The 16,827-nt window shown below is 47.4% G+C and overlaps 1 protein-coding gene across 8 annotated transcripts in view; it reads right to left on the bottom strand.

Moving 5' to 3' along the window:
* Positions 1-16,827, bottom strand: part of SYCP2 (synaptonemal complex protein 2) — a 752,024-nt gene that overhangs the window by 585,204 nt on the left and 149,993 nt on the right. For all 8 annotated transcript variants that reach the window (XM_029611557.1, XM_029611556.1, XM_029611555.1 and 5 more), the window contains 3 exons: positions 16,495-16,637; positions 5,984-6,036; positions 3,016-3,061 (listed from right to left, as the gene is read on the bottom strand). In XM_029611557.1, the coding sequence (XP_029467417.1) occupies positions 3,016-3,061; positions 5,984-6,036; positions 16,495-16,637 (242 nt within the window). The remainder of the gene's footprint in view (positions 1-3,015; positions 3,062-5,983; positions 6,037-16,494; positions 16,638-16,827) is intronic.

The raw sequence follows: 16,827 nt of genomic DNA, 5'->3' as shown, positions 1-16,827 counted from the left end.
GCGGGGTACACCAGCGTTTGACAAAGTTCCTCATGAGAGGCTTCTAGGAAAAGTAAAAAGTCATGGGATAGGTGGCGATGTCCTTTCGTGGATTGCAAACTGGCTAAAAGACAGGAAACAGACAGCAGGATTAAATGGACAATTTTCTCAGTGGAAGGGAGTGGACAGTGGAGTGCCTCAGGGATCTGTATTGGGACCCTTACTTTTCAATATATTTATAAATGATCTGGAAAGAAATACGAGTGAGATAATCAAATTTGGAGATGACACAAAATTGTTCAGAGTAGTTAAATCACAAGCAGATTGTGATAAATTGCAGGTAGACCTTGTGAGACTGGAAAATTGGGCATCCAAATGGCAGATGAAATTTAATGTGGATAAGTGTAAGGTGATGCATATAGGGAAAAATAACCCATGCTATAATTACACAATGTTGGGTTCCATATTAGGAACCCAAGAAAGAGTCTAGGTGTCATAGTGGATAACACATTGAAATCATCGGTTCTGTGTGCTGTGGCAGTCAAAAAAGCAAACAGAATGGTGGGAATTATTAGAAAGGGAATGGTGAACAAAACGGAAAATGTAATAATGCCTCTGTATCGCTCCATGGTGAGACTGCACCTTGAATACTGTGTACAATTCTGGTTGCCGCATCTCAAAAAAGATATAATTGCGATGGAGAAGGTACAGAGAAGGGCTACCAAAATGATAAGGGGAATGGAACAGCTCCCCTATGAGGAAAGACTAAAGAGGTTAGGACTTTACAGCTTGGAGAAGAGACGGCTGAGGGGGGATATGATAGAGATGTTTAAAATTATGAGAGGTCTAGAACGGGTAGATATGAATCGGTTATTTACTCTTTCAGATAGTAGAAAGACTAGGGGGCACTCCATGAAGTTAGCATGGGGCACATTTAAAACTAATCAGAGAAAGTTCTTTTTTACTCAATGCACAATTAAACTCTGGAATTTGTTGCCAGAGGATGTGGTTAGTGCAGTTAGTATAGCTGTGTTTAAAAAAAAGACTTAGTTTTTGGGTACTTGCCAGGTTCTTATGGCCTGGATTGGCCACTGTTGGAAACAGGATGCTGGGCTTGATGGACCCTTGGTCTGACCCAGTATGGCATTTACTTATGTTCTTCTTATGTTCTTAAATGCAGGAAGGTTCCTTGATATTAGTCTGCAGAGCGGGGTACACCAGCGAGGGTGTTAGGATAAATATCCTAACACCCAGGGGGAGGAGACCCGCTGGGTCTCACTGTCGGAGGCGGAGCCTCGGCTGCAGGATGGGAATACAGCAGACATAGAGGTGGAGGTGTAGAGAGTAACCCCTGGAGGTGGGCCACGGAATGGCAGCACATAGCTGACATCAATCTTGCTTGAAACAAGAGTCAAAGGAGGAATCGGCACTACCCGAGGAGCGGGGGTGCCGGGAATTACAGTCACAGTAGCACACTGAATCAGTAATGGAGAAATGCAGGGAGGTTCCTTGATATCAGTCCGCAGAGCGGGGTACACCGGCGAGGGTTCCTCAGATGATACACGGCTCAGGTCCATAGAGCAGGGGGAATCCCAGAAGGGAGTCCTCATGGCAATGGTCCGCAGATCGGGGTACACCAGCAAGGGTTCCTCAGATGATACATGACTCAGGTCCGTAGTGCAGGGGGAAACCCGGAAGTGAGTCCTCACGGCAATGGTCCGCAGAGCAGGGTACACCAGCGAGGGTTCCTCAGATGATACACAACTCGGGTCCGTAGTGTAGGGGGAAACCCGGAAGTGAGTCCTCACGGCAATGGTCCGCAGAGCGGGGTATACCAGCGAGGGTTCCTCAGATGATACATGACTCGGGTCTGAGTGCAGGGGGAAACACGGAAGTGAGTCCTCTTGGCAATGGTTCTCAGAGCGGGGTACACCAGCGAGGATTCCTCAGATGATACACGACTCGGGTCCGTAGTGCAGGGGGGAACCCGGAAGTGAGCCCTCATGGCAATGGTCCGCAGAGCGGGGTACACCAGCGAGGATTCCCACGAAGCAATCAGAATAGTGATTCACGAGTGGTACTCACAGCGACAGGTAGTAAGCAGAAATCTCCTAGAAAGCCTTGGAAGAAAGGCAAGCTGGAGACCGGGTGTGAGGCCCTCCGAGGAGCGGATAGCCAAGAGACAAGGGGGGGCCCCCGAGGAGCGGGTACCCAGTAGTCTCACACCACAGAAGCAAGCTGGAACTAGTAGAGTAGAAGCTGGAACAACAGCAAGTGAACTCGTTGCCAGGTCGCCGGCTGTTTGGGCAGGCCGGCTTAAGTATTAGAGTAGAGTGACGTCATCTGGTGGGGACGCCCCCGAGATTCCCGTCATGACGTGGTTAAAGCTGTTTCGGAGGCGCGAGCACTAAGGAACCCAACAGGTAAGATGGCGGTCGGGAGTTTCTATGCTGTTCAGATAGGCCCGGGAATGAAGGACAGTGGTAGGTGGCCGAAGCTGCGACTTAGCCCAAAGGAGCCAGGACTGTGAAAAGGGAGGTGAGCAATGGCGGCCGCAGCCGGCTGTGGCTGTGGAGCGTAACAGATGGGTTGTGCAGGGCCTATGCCCAGGGGTTCTGCTATAATAAAATCATTGGCTTCAAGCTTGAACTCGCAATGTGAGATTATCTATAGTATGTATATGAATACAAACATATACCAATTCTTTCATAAAATAAGTCAATGCATGCATATTCTCCATCTACTATATTTTAATGGATGTAGCAGAATATAAATGCATTAAATAAAGCCCATTCACACGTATTCTTTTAGCATATTCTAGAACACAAAACAATGCATTTGTATTTTCTCAGACCCACACTCTCCTATTCATTGGGTTGAATTTTTAGAAGCCGATCACAATACAAAACTACATAATATGTAGCAAAAATAATCAAAAGGTTTATACACAAAAGAGATCCTACTAGCTTTTACTTCTATTATTTGTTTGCTTTTCACAGTTTTTATTAACTGAAAAAAAAAAAAACAATTTCTTACCTCACATTTTTCAAGAAACACTGATAGGCAAGGATATGTAAAAACTCTGGAAGGGGAAAACAAAAACTTTCTTGGTGCAAATCATGTAAAATGGTTCATATTAGCTTTTCTTTACACAATTAGGGGTAGCTTTTCAAAACGTATGTGCGCACATCCATGTGCATGCGCTACCCGGCGCACACACACATGGACGTGTGATTTTATAACATACGCGCTATACTGGGCGCCTCTAGCCCCACCCTGCCCCACCCCCAAATTGCCCCGCCCAGAAAACGCCCTCTGGCCTGCCCTTTTCAGGAAGGCCCGCGCTTACGCATGTACCAGCCTTTACGTGCGTGGCTGGGTCTTTTTGAAAATAGGCTTGGCATGCGCTAGGCCTGGCCACGTGCTTAAAGACCGGATTTTATGCGTGTGGCCTTCTAAAAATCCGCTCTTTATAGTGCTACAAAATGTATATGTACAGTGACCTCAGGTCCAAGTTTAGGCATAGGTAACTGTCTAGGGCAGTGGTTCTCAACCTTTTTCCCTTCGTGACACACCTGACAGACCACGCTCACATGAGTGACCATCTTACCTAAGAAAAGGCAACACTGAAAATAATTCACCAGGCCTTAAGACACCAATACATTTCCTATTAGCAAAATGGACCACGTCAGGCTGCTATAGAGCCCTACACAGAAACTACACGCCAGCAGAAAACCTCACCTGAAACACATGTGCTGACCCTCACCTAACAAAGAATAAAGAGACCATAAAGCGTAACTAGAAACATGCAGACAAAAACTGAACTGGAAACTACAACAAGCCAGAGTCTATGTATTCAGTGTAACAAAGGAAAAAAAGAAACATCACCCATCCTTATAAAACAAATCAAGTAATTTATTTATTTATTTATTTATTTATTTATTTAAAAGTCTTCTATACCGATGTTAGTCGAAACATCACCTCGGTTTACATGGAACAAAAGCAATGGAAATTACAAGTTACAGGGGAAGGATAAGGGGTACAAAAACCATAAGGAGAGCAGAGAAGCATAGGAACAAACAACAAGTGAACTATAATGTCATAAGAACAAGGTCATAGTCAAATTCAGGTCATGATCCATCACAATTCAATATTCATCAAGGGTGTTGGGGAAAGGCTTGTTTGAATAGCCAGGTTTTGAGCTGGGATCTGAATCTGGTGATGCAAGGTTCAAGTCTGAGGTGGGTTGGGAGTGAGTTCCAGTGCATAGGTCCAGCAATGGAGAGCGCCCGATCCCTTGTAGCTGTGAGGTGCGCTTTCTTTAGGGATGGCACATGGAGGGACCCTTTGTTAGTGGTCCTTGTCGGTCGATTCGAGCAGGCAAATTGGAGGGGATCTGCCAGCCAGTTGGAGTGATGGGAATATAAGGCTTTATGTATAATGGTCAGGGATTTAAAGAGGATGCGGGAGGGAATAGGGAGCCAGTGTAGGTCCTTCAGTATAGGGGAAATATGGTCGTATTTGTGAGCGATGGAGAGGGTTCTGGCTACAGTGTTCTGTAGCATTTGGAGGGGCTTTAAGGAGAAGTAGGGTAGGCCAAGAAAGAGGGAGTTACAGTAATCCATCTTGGATGCCAGTGTAGCCTGGACGACAGTGCGGAAGTCACTAGCGTGAAGGAGAGGTTTCAGGTTTTTTAAGACTTTAAGTTTGAAGAAACCCTCTTTGAGTATGGCACTGATATAAATATAAATATATATATATATATATATATATATATATATATATAAATATAAAATCAGTAGCAGTAAAACCATACTAACAAAAAGAACAGATTATTTCAAAACAGCTGATAATTAATAATTAAAAACTCATATAAAAATTTCTAGATACCAATAAAATATTTAAAAATAGCAGACACAATGACCCAGTAATGAAAAATAATAAGGATACACAAAATGTTTTCTCTGCATACCTGGGAACGTTTGATATCCAGGTGTCCTGAGATTGTTTTGAATTAGTAGGAGGAGGGATGGTTTGCTTGCAACTTTCTCCTCTCTCTCACATTGGCTCTCAATCGCTCACATATACACGTGCTTTTTCTCTCTCACTTATATATGCTCTCTCTCTTTCTCTCATTTACATACAGGCTTTCAATCACATACTCACATGCTCCCTCACCTAAACCAGCTCTCAATCACATGCATACTCTCTTTCACATATACAGGCTCTCAATCATTCACATACATGCTATCTCACTCATACGCACACATACAAACAGGATCTCAAACACACGCTTGCTCATTCACTCACTCTCCCCCTCCCCCGAACTAGCGGTAGCAGCAGCAGCCTCCTCCCAACCCTAAAGGCAGCAGCAACCTCCTTCATTTTCAGCCCTCGCGGAGAAAGGAGTCCCATCAGCCACGAGGGTTGACTTTGTTCCTCATTTTACTCCGAGCTGCGCTGCTCATCCTTCAGGCCGCGCCTATCTTCTTTTCTTCGGGCCGATGCTGCCCGCACTAGCATGGTCTCTTCTTCCCGCGCACGACCTGCTGCTCACCACTTCCTCTTCCAGGGCATGGGAAGAAGAGAGCATACTGGTGCCGCTTTCCAGCTCTCCTGCCGTGTTCCGCCCAGGCTATCAGCATTTTAAGCCCAGGCGGAGGACCTATTTTGCTTGGGTAGGGGGAGCAGCTGGGCCAGCAGGGTACCGGGAAGTGTGGTGATACACCTGCATGTTCTTGGCGACACACCAGTTGAGAACCGCTGGTCTAGGGCACCAGATTTCAAAAGCATTAAATATTCAGGCTAAAGAGCATCCGCTTTCTATTTGCTTTAGGGCCATGTGCAAGCTCTCTGCCTATGGGCACCAAATTCTTAAATCCAGCCTGGGTGACCTAATGTTGCACAGGTTTGCAAGGGGAAATATGCTCAGCTCTTATTTTCCAAATACTATATTTGGAAAATTGTATTATACAGCTCCACAATACTAGACTCAACCACTTACCTTCTTTTTTCCCCAAGCATGCCATTCACTTGGTTAAGAAACTTTCTGCAGTCCTATTAAGAAAGTGAAAAAATAGTCAAAGTCAAGATGCCTGGTGCAGTTTTAAAGTAGCAGTGTATCTCAGGAGCCACAGACAAGATTCCAGACTTCTGTCTATCGGTTTCAGGAGGTTTGGGATCATTGCTGACCAATTCAGGTCCCAGCAAAAGGATGGCAGTTAAATACAGTAAGTAACACTCCTGATTTGATTTATTAAACTTATTACCACCAATGCTTGTTATATAAGATAAGCACAGTATATACACTCAATTAAAAATACAGTTTTAATACCATCATTAAAATACAATACATGTAGAATAGGATATGCAACTCAATTTATCTTGGACTTCCTGATTTTGTGCCTAAAGCTCTACAGATAATAGAAAACTCAGCTGCAAGAATAAACTCTATGGGCTGCTTGCTGTCTCTTGGATGTACCATCCAAAAGAACAATCTGCTTAGCAGAATATCGCAAGACAATCTTTGCAGTAGCTGGATCTTTGCTGTGGAATTCATTGCCTGAGGACCTCAGAAAGAAGCAATGTTTATCTTCTTTTGAAAAGCAATTAAAAACTTTTCTCTTTAGGGAACTGATTGGAAAACCTTCACTAATCAGGTTTTCCAATCAGCTCTTGAAGTTTGCAAATCGTATCTAGAACAATTTCCTTTTGTTATCTAAGCCAGAGTTTCTCAATCTTTTTTAATATCAGGGCATGCTTTTAAGTTTGCTTGATCCTCGTTGTACAACAAACCAAATTTTACAATGTCACATATTTTCATGTGAGTGTGAAAATACCTGGAAATGTATTTTTAACTAAACTGAACAGCACTACCTTCCCTCCCCAACAATACTCTTTTTCTCTCTAAACCCAACCCTGCTCAAGATCCATTCCCAATTTCCTTCTCGCCAATGCCAAGTGTTCCCTGTAAGAATTGGTTTGCTGTGTGCAAACATTTTTGCAACTGAGCAAACATTTTTGGTTATATTACATTGTGAGCACTACTTTTCTGATGCAGAAAGCCTATCACTTTTATGCTCAGAGCAACCCAATCCTTAGAGGGAACATTAGCTAAGTCCATCCCTTGCTTAAAATAATCCCTAGTATCTACTAACAGCAGTGAAAATAAAATGTTTATGAAAAAATATTTTCAGCAATAACTTTCAAAACCACTTTCTGCATGCAGGTGAAATTAATAAAGAGTAAACTTTTGTTAAAATAGAAATGAAGAAGGAATGGCCATAATATGGTAAAAGCCAGTGATAACAAGTACCATCATTTTCACAGCAAGAATTAAAGTTACACAAGACAGACCCTCACCAAAACAAAATAGAAAGGCCATAAAGTGTAAATAGTAGGGTTGTGAATCGTTTTTTGACGATTTAAAACAATTGTCAGATATATTTTAAATCGTCAAAAATCGTTAGAGCCGCGATACAATAACAATTCCCCCGATTTATCGTCAAAAAAATCGTAAATCGGGGGAGGGCGGGAAAACCGGCACCCTAAAACCCACCCTGACCCTTTAAAATAAATCCCCCACCCTCCCGAAGCCTCACAAAATGTTTTAAATTACCTGGGGACCAGTGGGGGGGTCCCGGCGCGATCTCCCGCTCTCGGGCCACGGCTGCGTTAAAAGAAATGGCGCCAGTGGCCCTTTACCCTTACCATATGACAGGGCAAAGATAGCGCCGGCGCCATTTTGGTTCCTGTCACCCGACGTCACGAGTGCAGGAGATCGCTCCCAGACCTCCGCTGGACCCCCAGGGACTTTTGGCCAGCTTGGGGGGACCTCCTGACCCCCACAGCGGGGGTCCGGGAGCGACCTCCTGCACGCGGGCCGTATTGCCAATATTCAATATTCAAAATACTTTTGCAAAAGTCAAAGTAGCGCCGGCGCCATTTTGAATATTGGCAATACGGCCCACGTGCAGGAGGTCGCTCCCGGACCCCCGCTGGACTTTTGGCAAGTCTTGTGGGGGTCAGGAGGCCCCCCCAAGCTGGCCAAAAGTCCCTGGGGGTCCAGCGGGGGTCCGGGAGCGATCTCCTGCACTCGTGACGTCGGGTGACAGGAACCAAAATGGCGCCGACGCTACCTTTGCCCTGTCATATGGTAAGGCCAAAGGGCCACCGGCGCCATTTCTTTTAACGCAGCCGTGGCCCGAGAGCGGGAGATCTTGCCGGGACCCCCCCCCCCACTGGACCCCAGGTAATTTAAAACATTTTGGGGGGCTTCGGGAGGGTGGGGGATTTATTTTAAAGGGTCGGGATGGGTTTTAGGGTGCCGGTTTTCCCGCCCTCCCCCGATTTACGATTTTTTATGATTTAAAAAAACAAAAACCATGACGATCAGATTTCCCTCCCCCCCCAGCCAAAATCGATCGTTAAAACGATCGATCACCCGATTCACATCCCTAGTAAATAGAAATGCACCAACAATAACTGAGCTGGAAGCCACAAGCCTGATATTATGCAGTGCAGCAATGGAAAAACAGAATTATCATTCCTCACAAAACATAAAGCAATAAAATCAAGACATAAAACATTCATAATATTAAAATCATACTAAAAAAAAAAATGAACAGCCAACAAATATCCAACAGTTTAAAAACTTGTTATAAATTTCCCAAAACACCAATAAAGTATTTCAAAACAGCAGAAAGGAAAATTGGTTCTTACCTGCTAATTTTCATTCCTGTAGTACCACGGATCAGTCCAGGACAGCTGAGTTTTGCCTCCCCTCCAGCAGATGGAGATAGAGAAGAATTTTGCGGATTCTGTCCCATACCACTGAGGCGCCACCTAGAGTCTGCCAGTATTATAGTGTACCAAGCAGAAATCAACCAGAACTATAACTTTTAGTCAACTACAACCTCCCCCCTAAGAGCAGAGGGAGCAAAGAAAACATGAAACTGTATGAACGCAATCATGCCCAAATCCTGACCTTGAAATAGAGGGCAGTTAAGATACTTTCAGCAAATAAAGAACTACCGGCCCAGCAGACTCTCCGTTTCCTCCTGGGCGGGCATCTGGACTGAGGAACAAAATTAGCAGGTAAGAACCAATTTTCCTTTCCCTGTATGTACCTGGATCAGTCCAGGACAGCTGGGATGTACCAAAGCTTACCTAACCAGGATGGGACTGAGAGAGTCCGGACATCAACTCGATAATGCCTCGTGAAAGTATGCGGAGGCTTCCAGGTAGCCGCCCTACAAATCTCCTGTGGCGACACCTGTTGACATTCCGCCCATGAAGCCGCTTGTGAGCAAGTAGAATGCGGCTTAAGACCAGACGGAATCGGACGGCCCTGAACCAGGTATGCCAAAACAATCGTCGAGCGATCGTAGCTCTGGAAGCCTTCTGATCCCTCCTGGGTCCACTCCATAGAACAAAGAGATGGTCCGAGAGATGGAAGCTGTTCGTAACCTCCAGGTAACGCAACAGTACCCTCTTGACATCCAACCTGCGTAACTCCCTAGCCTCTGGAGAAGAGAAACCTAGATCCGCAAAGGAAGGGAGCTCCACAACTGATTCAAGTGAAAAGAGGATACCACCTTTGGGAGAAAGGAGGGAACCATTCTCAAGGAAACTCCTGCCTCGAAATCCATAAGAAAGGCTCCCTGCAAGACAAGGCCTGAAGCTCGGACACCCATCGCGCAGACGAAATCGCTACAAGGAAAACAACCTTTAAGGTCAAGTCCTTCAGGGTCGCCCGTTTTAGTGGCTTGAAGGGAGCCCCACAAAGGGCGTGGAGGACAAAATTCAGCCTCCACGAAGGGCAAGGACTCCGCAGATGTTTAGCTCTTCTCAGAAACCGAGCCTCGTCCGGATGAGAGGCTAGTGCAACTCCCTGCACATTTCCGCAGAAACAGCCAAGAGCTGCTACCTGAACCCACAGGGAATTGAACGCCAACCCCTTGGCCAGCCCTGCCTGTACAAATTCTAGAACCTCCGGGATGGAAGCCCTCGCCGGCTGGACCCTGTGAGCAAGACACCAAGACTCAAACACTCCCCAAACTATAACGTACGCCCTGGAGGTAGAAGTTTTACAGGAATGCAAGAGCATGGTTACCACCGCATGCGAGTAACCCTTACTACTCAACCTATGCCGCTCAAAAGCTATGCCGCTAGACAAAAGTGTTCTGCCTCTCCAAAACAAATGGGACCCTGGCGTAGCAGAGTCAGAGACGCTGGAAACCGCAGCGGGCCGTCCATTGTCAAATTCAAGAGGTCCGCAAACCACGGGCATCTCGGCCACTCCGGTGCCTCAAGAATTACTCTGCCCAGGTGGACCTCGATGCGGCGTAGGATCTTGCCTACCAACGGCCATGGTGGAAAAACGTATAATAGAATGTCCTTTGGCCATGGAAGGACCAGAGCATCTATCCCTTCTGCCCCTGGCTCCCTCCGATGGCTGTAGAACCGATGAGCCTTGGCATTACGAAACGTCGCCATCAGGTCCATGGCTGGACGGGACCAGCAGTCGCACAGGAGTTGAAACGCGTCGTCGGCTAACTCCCACTCTCCCGGATCTAACTGGTGGCGGCTGAGAAAATCCGCTTGAACATTGTCCATCCCGGCAATGTGAGAGGCCGCTATCATGTACAGGTGCCTCTCCGCCCAGGTGATTATGAGCCGAGCCTCCGTCACCAGCGGACGGCTCCGAGTTCCTCCCTGGCAATTGATGTAAGCCACCATTGTTGCATTGTCGGAGAGTATTCTCACAGACCTGCCCTCTACCACTGGGAGGAGGGTTTGGAGCACTAACAGAACCGCCCTGGTTTACAAACGATTGATCGACCAGGTGGCCTCTGTGCTGGTCAATAGTCCCTGGACTGCCTTCCCCCGACACACCACTCCCCAGCCGGAGAGACTGGCATCGGTGGTCACCACTATCCAACAGGGAATTTCTAAATCTACCCCCTGGCGCAAATTGTGCGGTGAGAGCCACCAAGGAAGACTGGAACGCGCCTCATCCATCAGGGGCAGATGAAATTTCTGTGAGAGGGGATTCCATTGGGAGACCAAGGCTGATTGAAGAGGAAGCATATGTGCAAAGGCCCACGGAACGAGTTCGAGCGTCAAAGCCATGGACCCCAGGTCCTGTAAGTAATCCCAGACTTTGGGTCAAGAGAGAGAGAGCGCAATGACTTCACCCTCAACGTGAGCTAGGAGATCCTCTCTTCCGTCAGAAAAACCTTTCCCATGGCCGTGTCGAAACGAGCCCCCAGGAACTCTAAAGTTTGGGAGGGAACCAGTTGACTCTTCTCGGGGTTGACCACCCACCCCAACAAGTCCAACGTCCAGAGTACCCTCGCGACTGCATCTCTGCAAAGGCTTTCTGATTTTGCTCAAATTAGCCAATCGTCCAGATAAGGATGTACCAGTATCCCCTCCCATCGTAAGGTGGCTGCTACCACCATCACCTTGGTGAAGACTCTGGGCGCCGTCGCAAGCCCAAATGGGAGGGCGCAGAATTGAAAATGGCGGCCGAGGATTGCAAACCGTAGATATTGTTGATGATGCAAACGAATCGGAATGTGCAGGTATGCCTCCATCAGGTCCAAAGATGCCAGGAACTCTCCCTTGTGCACTGACGCTATCAGGGAGTGAAGAGTTTCCATTCGAAACCGAGGCACCTTCAAGGCGTGATTCACCCTTTTTAAATCGAGGATGGGACGGAAGGTGCCCTCCTTCTTTGGTACCACGAAGTAGATGGAGTAGCGTCCTCGCCGTAGCTGCCCTTCGGATACTGGAACTATGGCTCCCAGATCCTGTAAGCGCTGTAGAGTGTCTCGCACTGCCCGGCACTTTTGGTGGTACGCACAAGGGGACACTATGTAATGCTCTTTGATCGGATGAGCAAAATCTAAAGTGTAGCCGTGTTCTATGATGATTAGGACCTACTAGTCGGAGGTCACTTTGGTCCACTCCTCCCGGAAAAGGGATAACCTTCCCCCGATCCTTGGAAAGGAAGGGTGGACCGGCCTTGCTTCAATGTGAGGTTTTGGAGCCCCCATGGGACTGCTGAGCTCCATCTCTGGCAGGCCGGCGGCCCCGAAAGGACTGGTTCCAAGAAGATTGGCGACCGGTACCCTGGCAAAACGACGAACTGGCAGACCGTGAGGAGTGGAAACGATTTCCCCGAAATCTTGCCCGCTGAGGAAAGGACCCTCTGGATCTAGGCCTATCCTCCAGCAACCTGTGGACCTTGTTCTCTCCCAGAGACTTTATCATGCCCTCCAGCTGTTGCCCAAAAAGCAGCTTTCCTTTGAACGGTAAAGAACTCAGCTGTGCTTTAGATGAAACATCTGCCGACCAGTGTCTGAGCCAGAGGAGCCAGCAAGCCGAAACCACTGCAACCATTGTCCTGCCCAATGTTTTCAAAAGATCATACAGGGCATCCGCACTATACGCTACCACCGCCTCCACACGACTAGCCCGCAACGCCGCTGCGTCCGAGAAGGAAGCCTCGGCCTGCCAATCCTGCACTCAACGGAGACAAGCCCGCTGCACGAAACTGCTGCAAATAGCAGCCCGGACCCCTAGAGCCAAAACTTCAAAAATCTTCTTGAGCTGCAGCTTCAACTTGCAGTCCTGCAAATCCTTCAGCGCAGTGGCCCCATGACAGGAATGGTGGTCTTTTTAGTGACCACTGAGACCAAGGCATCCACCTTAGGGACCTTGAGGAGATCAAAAGCCTCCTCTGGAAGCAGGTACAATTTGTCCATAGCTCTACCCACTTTTGCTGCCTCCTCTCTATTTATGCCCATCAAGTCTAGTGGGCATAAATAGAGAGGAGGCAGCAAACACTGCACGGAGCGGCAGTAGCCACTGAGGCATTCACGGAGCGGGATGCCAATGGCCAGTAGTTGGTGTTCCACCTTCAGGCAGCAAAACACTGCACGGAGCGGCAGTAGCCACTGAGGCATTCACGGAGCGGGATGCCAGTGGCCAGTAGTTGGTGTTCCACCTTCAGGCAGCAAAACACTGCACAAAGCGGCAGTAGCCACTGAGGCATTCACGGAGCGGGATGCCAGTGGCCAGTGGTTGGTGTTCCACCTTCACGGAGCGGAAGGATGGAGGGCTGCCATCTCAAAAAAATAAAAAAACAAATAAACAAGCAAACAAAACAGGGGTGGGTAAGGGGCAGGGGTGTGGCCTGCTGGTTGCGGCGGTTGCTACCCCTGATTGAGCTGGATGTTCACTAGGATGGCGCTGCTCTCTGCATTGGTGGAGGGGTGGAAGGGAATTGGGGCCGGAGGGTGCTGGAAGCCAATAGAGACAGGTGGGAGGGAGAAAAAAGGGGGGGGAAAAAATGGATAAACTGCGTAGCTTGCTGGGCAGACTGGATGGGCCGTTGGTCTTCTTCTGCCGTCACTTCTATGTTTCTATGTTTTAAACCAAGATCCGGAGTATCCCACTCCTTAAACAAGAGATCCGTGACTAACAGATGAAATGGAAAAGACCACCCCGGACCTCGGACCCCCACCATAACCGGATCCATAGCCCCGAACCTGGAATCCTCCGGAGGCACTTCAATAATGAGCTCATCCAGAATGGCAGGTATCAGAGGGCCCAGTTCATCCTTCCGGAACAGCCATACTACCCTGGGATCAACGCCTTCCACCATTGGCAAGCCATCTGGCCGGCTGTAGCTGAGGATCCGGATCCGCATCCTGCCCCTCTCCTGGAACTTGCCGAGGTGAATGATCTCCATCGGACATGACCGTCTCTGAAGTATCCACCGGACGGGACCTCCAGAAGATTTGGGGCATTTGCGAAGAGGAACCCCTACCCACCCCTGTGGGCTCAGAGGATGAACGGGGCAGCTTAGCCCGCAAGCCTTTCGCTGTCTTACGAGCTTTGAAGAACTTGTGCAACATCATCACAAATTCGGAGGAGAACGAGGAGGAAGACCCATCCTAGTCCTTGTTCTGCTCCTCCTTCGAGAAATCACCTTGATCCTCTTGAATCTCACCCCCCCCAGAGGCAGGTGGTCTCAGGGAAAGTGGTGGTGGAGAGGACCCCTCCCCCAGCACTGCTTTTTCCTAATTCCGCCAGGTGCTTAGTAAGGCCTCAGACCCTGCACTAAGTCGAAAAGGATCTGAGGTTTGCCGCAGCCAATCGGGCCTCCCAGGCTCCCGGCGCGGCCAAGAACTGTCCCTGTCAGCCTTGTGCTAAATCACCGAACGGGACGGGCCTTCACCCCAACAGGCAGCCTATACAAATCCCAGCGTGGGAAAGACGCGCATCCGCACTGTCACACACCAAGCACGCCGAGCCATGAGGCATAATCCCCTGCCTCGATTTTACAGCAATCCGAAAAAAGAACCACAGCGAAACAGAGAGTTCCTGGCCCTAAAAAAGCCCGCGAAAACAGTGAAATTGCGGCAGAACGGAGCGATCGCTAGGCCGGAGCAAGAAAACAGCTGTGTGAAAACAAATCCTTTTTTTTTTTTTTTACCTGTCGTGTGCGGTCCTGCTGAGGGTGAGCCGGGACCCCCAGTATTACCCTCAGCCGCTGCAGTTTCAGGGTTTCCAACCCTCTGCTCCCAAGCCTCGAATACCAGGGGGATGGTCCCACCAGGACCTGCCAACCCCCTGGGAGGCTAACAACAGCTATCCCTAATTTCAACTTTTTTTTTTTAAACTTAAACTTAAAGGGACCCTTCACCTAAATCCCTTACTGGCCTGACTGGAAAATCACAACTAGCAAGAAAACCACAAGTCAAACCAAATTACCACTAAACTGACACCAGACCCTAGGTTTTGCACCTCCATGATCTGCTGGAGACAGAGAAATACTGGCAGACTCTAGGTGGCACCTCAGGGGTATAGGACGGAGTCCGCAAAGTTCTTCTCTGTCTCCATCTGCTGGAGGGGAGGCAAAACCCAGCTGTCCTGGACTGATCCGGGTACGTACAGGGAAATGTCAAACACCACCTCAAAATTAAAATAAAAAAGATTTTCTCCTGCTCTCCATATCTGGGATCTTTTGATTTCTAGTCTTCCTGAGTTTGTCGTGGATTGGAAGAGGGAGGGCTGCACAAATTTTTTCTTCTCTCTCACACACACAACAACACATTCATTCTCTCACACACTTCCTCGCTCATACACTTGCCTAAGTTCTTACACACACACACTGCCTCTCTCTCACATACACAGGCTCTCTCTCCTTCACAAAGATAAAGAGTATATGTGCCTGTAATACATAGGCTTTCACAGGCACGCATGCTCACACAGGCACACACACATGCAGACTCCCAATCTCTCTCTGACAGGCACACACACAAATAGGCTCCCAATCTCTCTCTCTCAGGCACACGCACAAGCAGACTCCCAATCTCTCTTTCTCTCCAGCAGCAACCTGCAGCAGGTTCTCTTTTTTTTTTTCATTTCATCCCTGCTCACGCCCTCAATAGGATCTCTCTTATTTTTTTCATTTCGTCCCCATTGGCAGCCTGCAGCGGGATTTCTATTTTTTTCCATTTCTGTCCCACCGACCTGGGCTCAGCAGCTGCCTCCAGAGGAATCTCTCCTTTTTTTCATTTCGTTCTTGCCAGCCTGGGCTCCAGCAATGGTCTGCAGCCGATTCTTTTTTTTTTTTTTTTACTTCATCTTTGGCAGTGTCCTGCAGCCAGGTCTGTCGTCTTTCACTTGCTTCACCACAGCTGTGAGTGCCCATCGGAAAAGTTGTGCGCAGACACGCAGCTTAGAGGGAACATTGCTTGCCACCAACGAGGCTGTCCTGCATGTGCAAAGGGTGCCCACTGAACAACCAGCCTATTGGAAGGCAGGCTGCTGCGGTGGCAGGAAGACATTGGCTGGTGGATTATCACAAGCAAGGTAGGCTGGTAGGGACTTGTGGAAGATCACACTACTGTGGGAGAAAGGAGGAGGAAAGGGACTTGTGGAAGAACACTACTGTGGGAGAAAGGAGGAGGAAAGGGAGACCACTGCAGCATAGTAGAGATCTTGCTGCGGGATACCAGTGTCCCGTGGCACAATTTATTTTATTTATTTATTTAACATGTTTTGTATACCATCATTCGGTTTCGCCATCATAACGGTTTACAGTAATCATAATAGGTAGACAAAGTAACATCAGGGTTTCTACAGTGAGTATAATAGTTGAACAAGTTAGGTAACAATGGTAGAATCAACAGGAAGGGTGTTAGTTATTATATATTAGAAAAGTTCTTGAGCGGCGTGCTCTGATTTAAGTTATACTATCAGATTAATTTAGATTTACTATACTGCTTTATATAAATATGTATGTTTTTATGTAAGCCATGGCATAAAATATTTAAAATAAATAATGAAGAATTCAGCTACAAACTTTCCCTTTCAGTGCATGGCCAATAAAAGATATCAGTTTACCTACAAGTTGGTGAAATAAAGTATAAAATTATATTGAAAAGGAGCAAAATTGTTTTCTATCTTTGGGTTGTGTTCTATACATTGATTTACCGTTTCAAAGTCAGAGTCTTTAATTCCTTTAAAAGCATTTGTCACAAATTCCATGGGAAACCACTGACTTGCTAGCTCTCCTCTTTGCTTTTCTGATGTCATTCTGCATAAGGCTTCCGTAATGGCTACCTGCAAGTCATAATCTATAAAATAAATGTTAACAAGTATAGTAAAACCAAGATGACTGTTCATTATAAAAATTACATTTCATGAGCCTATCAAAACTGGATATTAAAAGGTCTTAAAGCTAAAAAGTCAAATTTGAGTCAAAAGTTTGCACTGAAGGAGGCACTGCACTAATGCTTTCAGAGGTATTAACTCATATTAAAAGTG

This window comes from Rhinatrema bivittatum, chromosome 8 (assembly GCF_901001135.1).
Source record: "Rhinatrema bivittatum chromosome 8, aRhiBiv1.1, whole genome shotgun sequence".
Classification (NCBI taxonomy): domain Eukaryota; kingdom Metazoa; phylum Chordata; class Amphibia; order Gymnophiona; family Rhinatrematidae; genus Rhinatrema; species Rhinatrema bivittatum.
The sequence above is the reverse complement of the archived record's forward strand: the minus strand, read 5'-3'. Positions and strand labels throughout refer to the sequence as shown.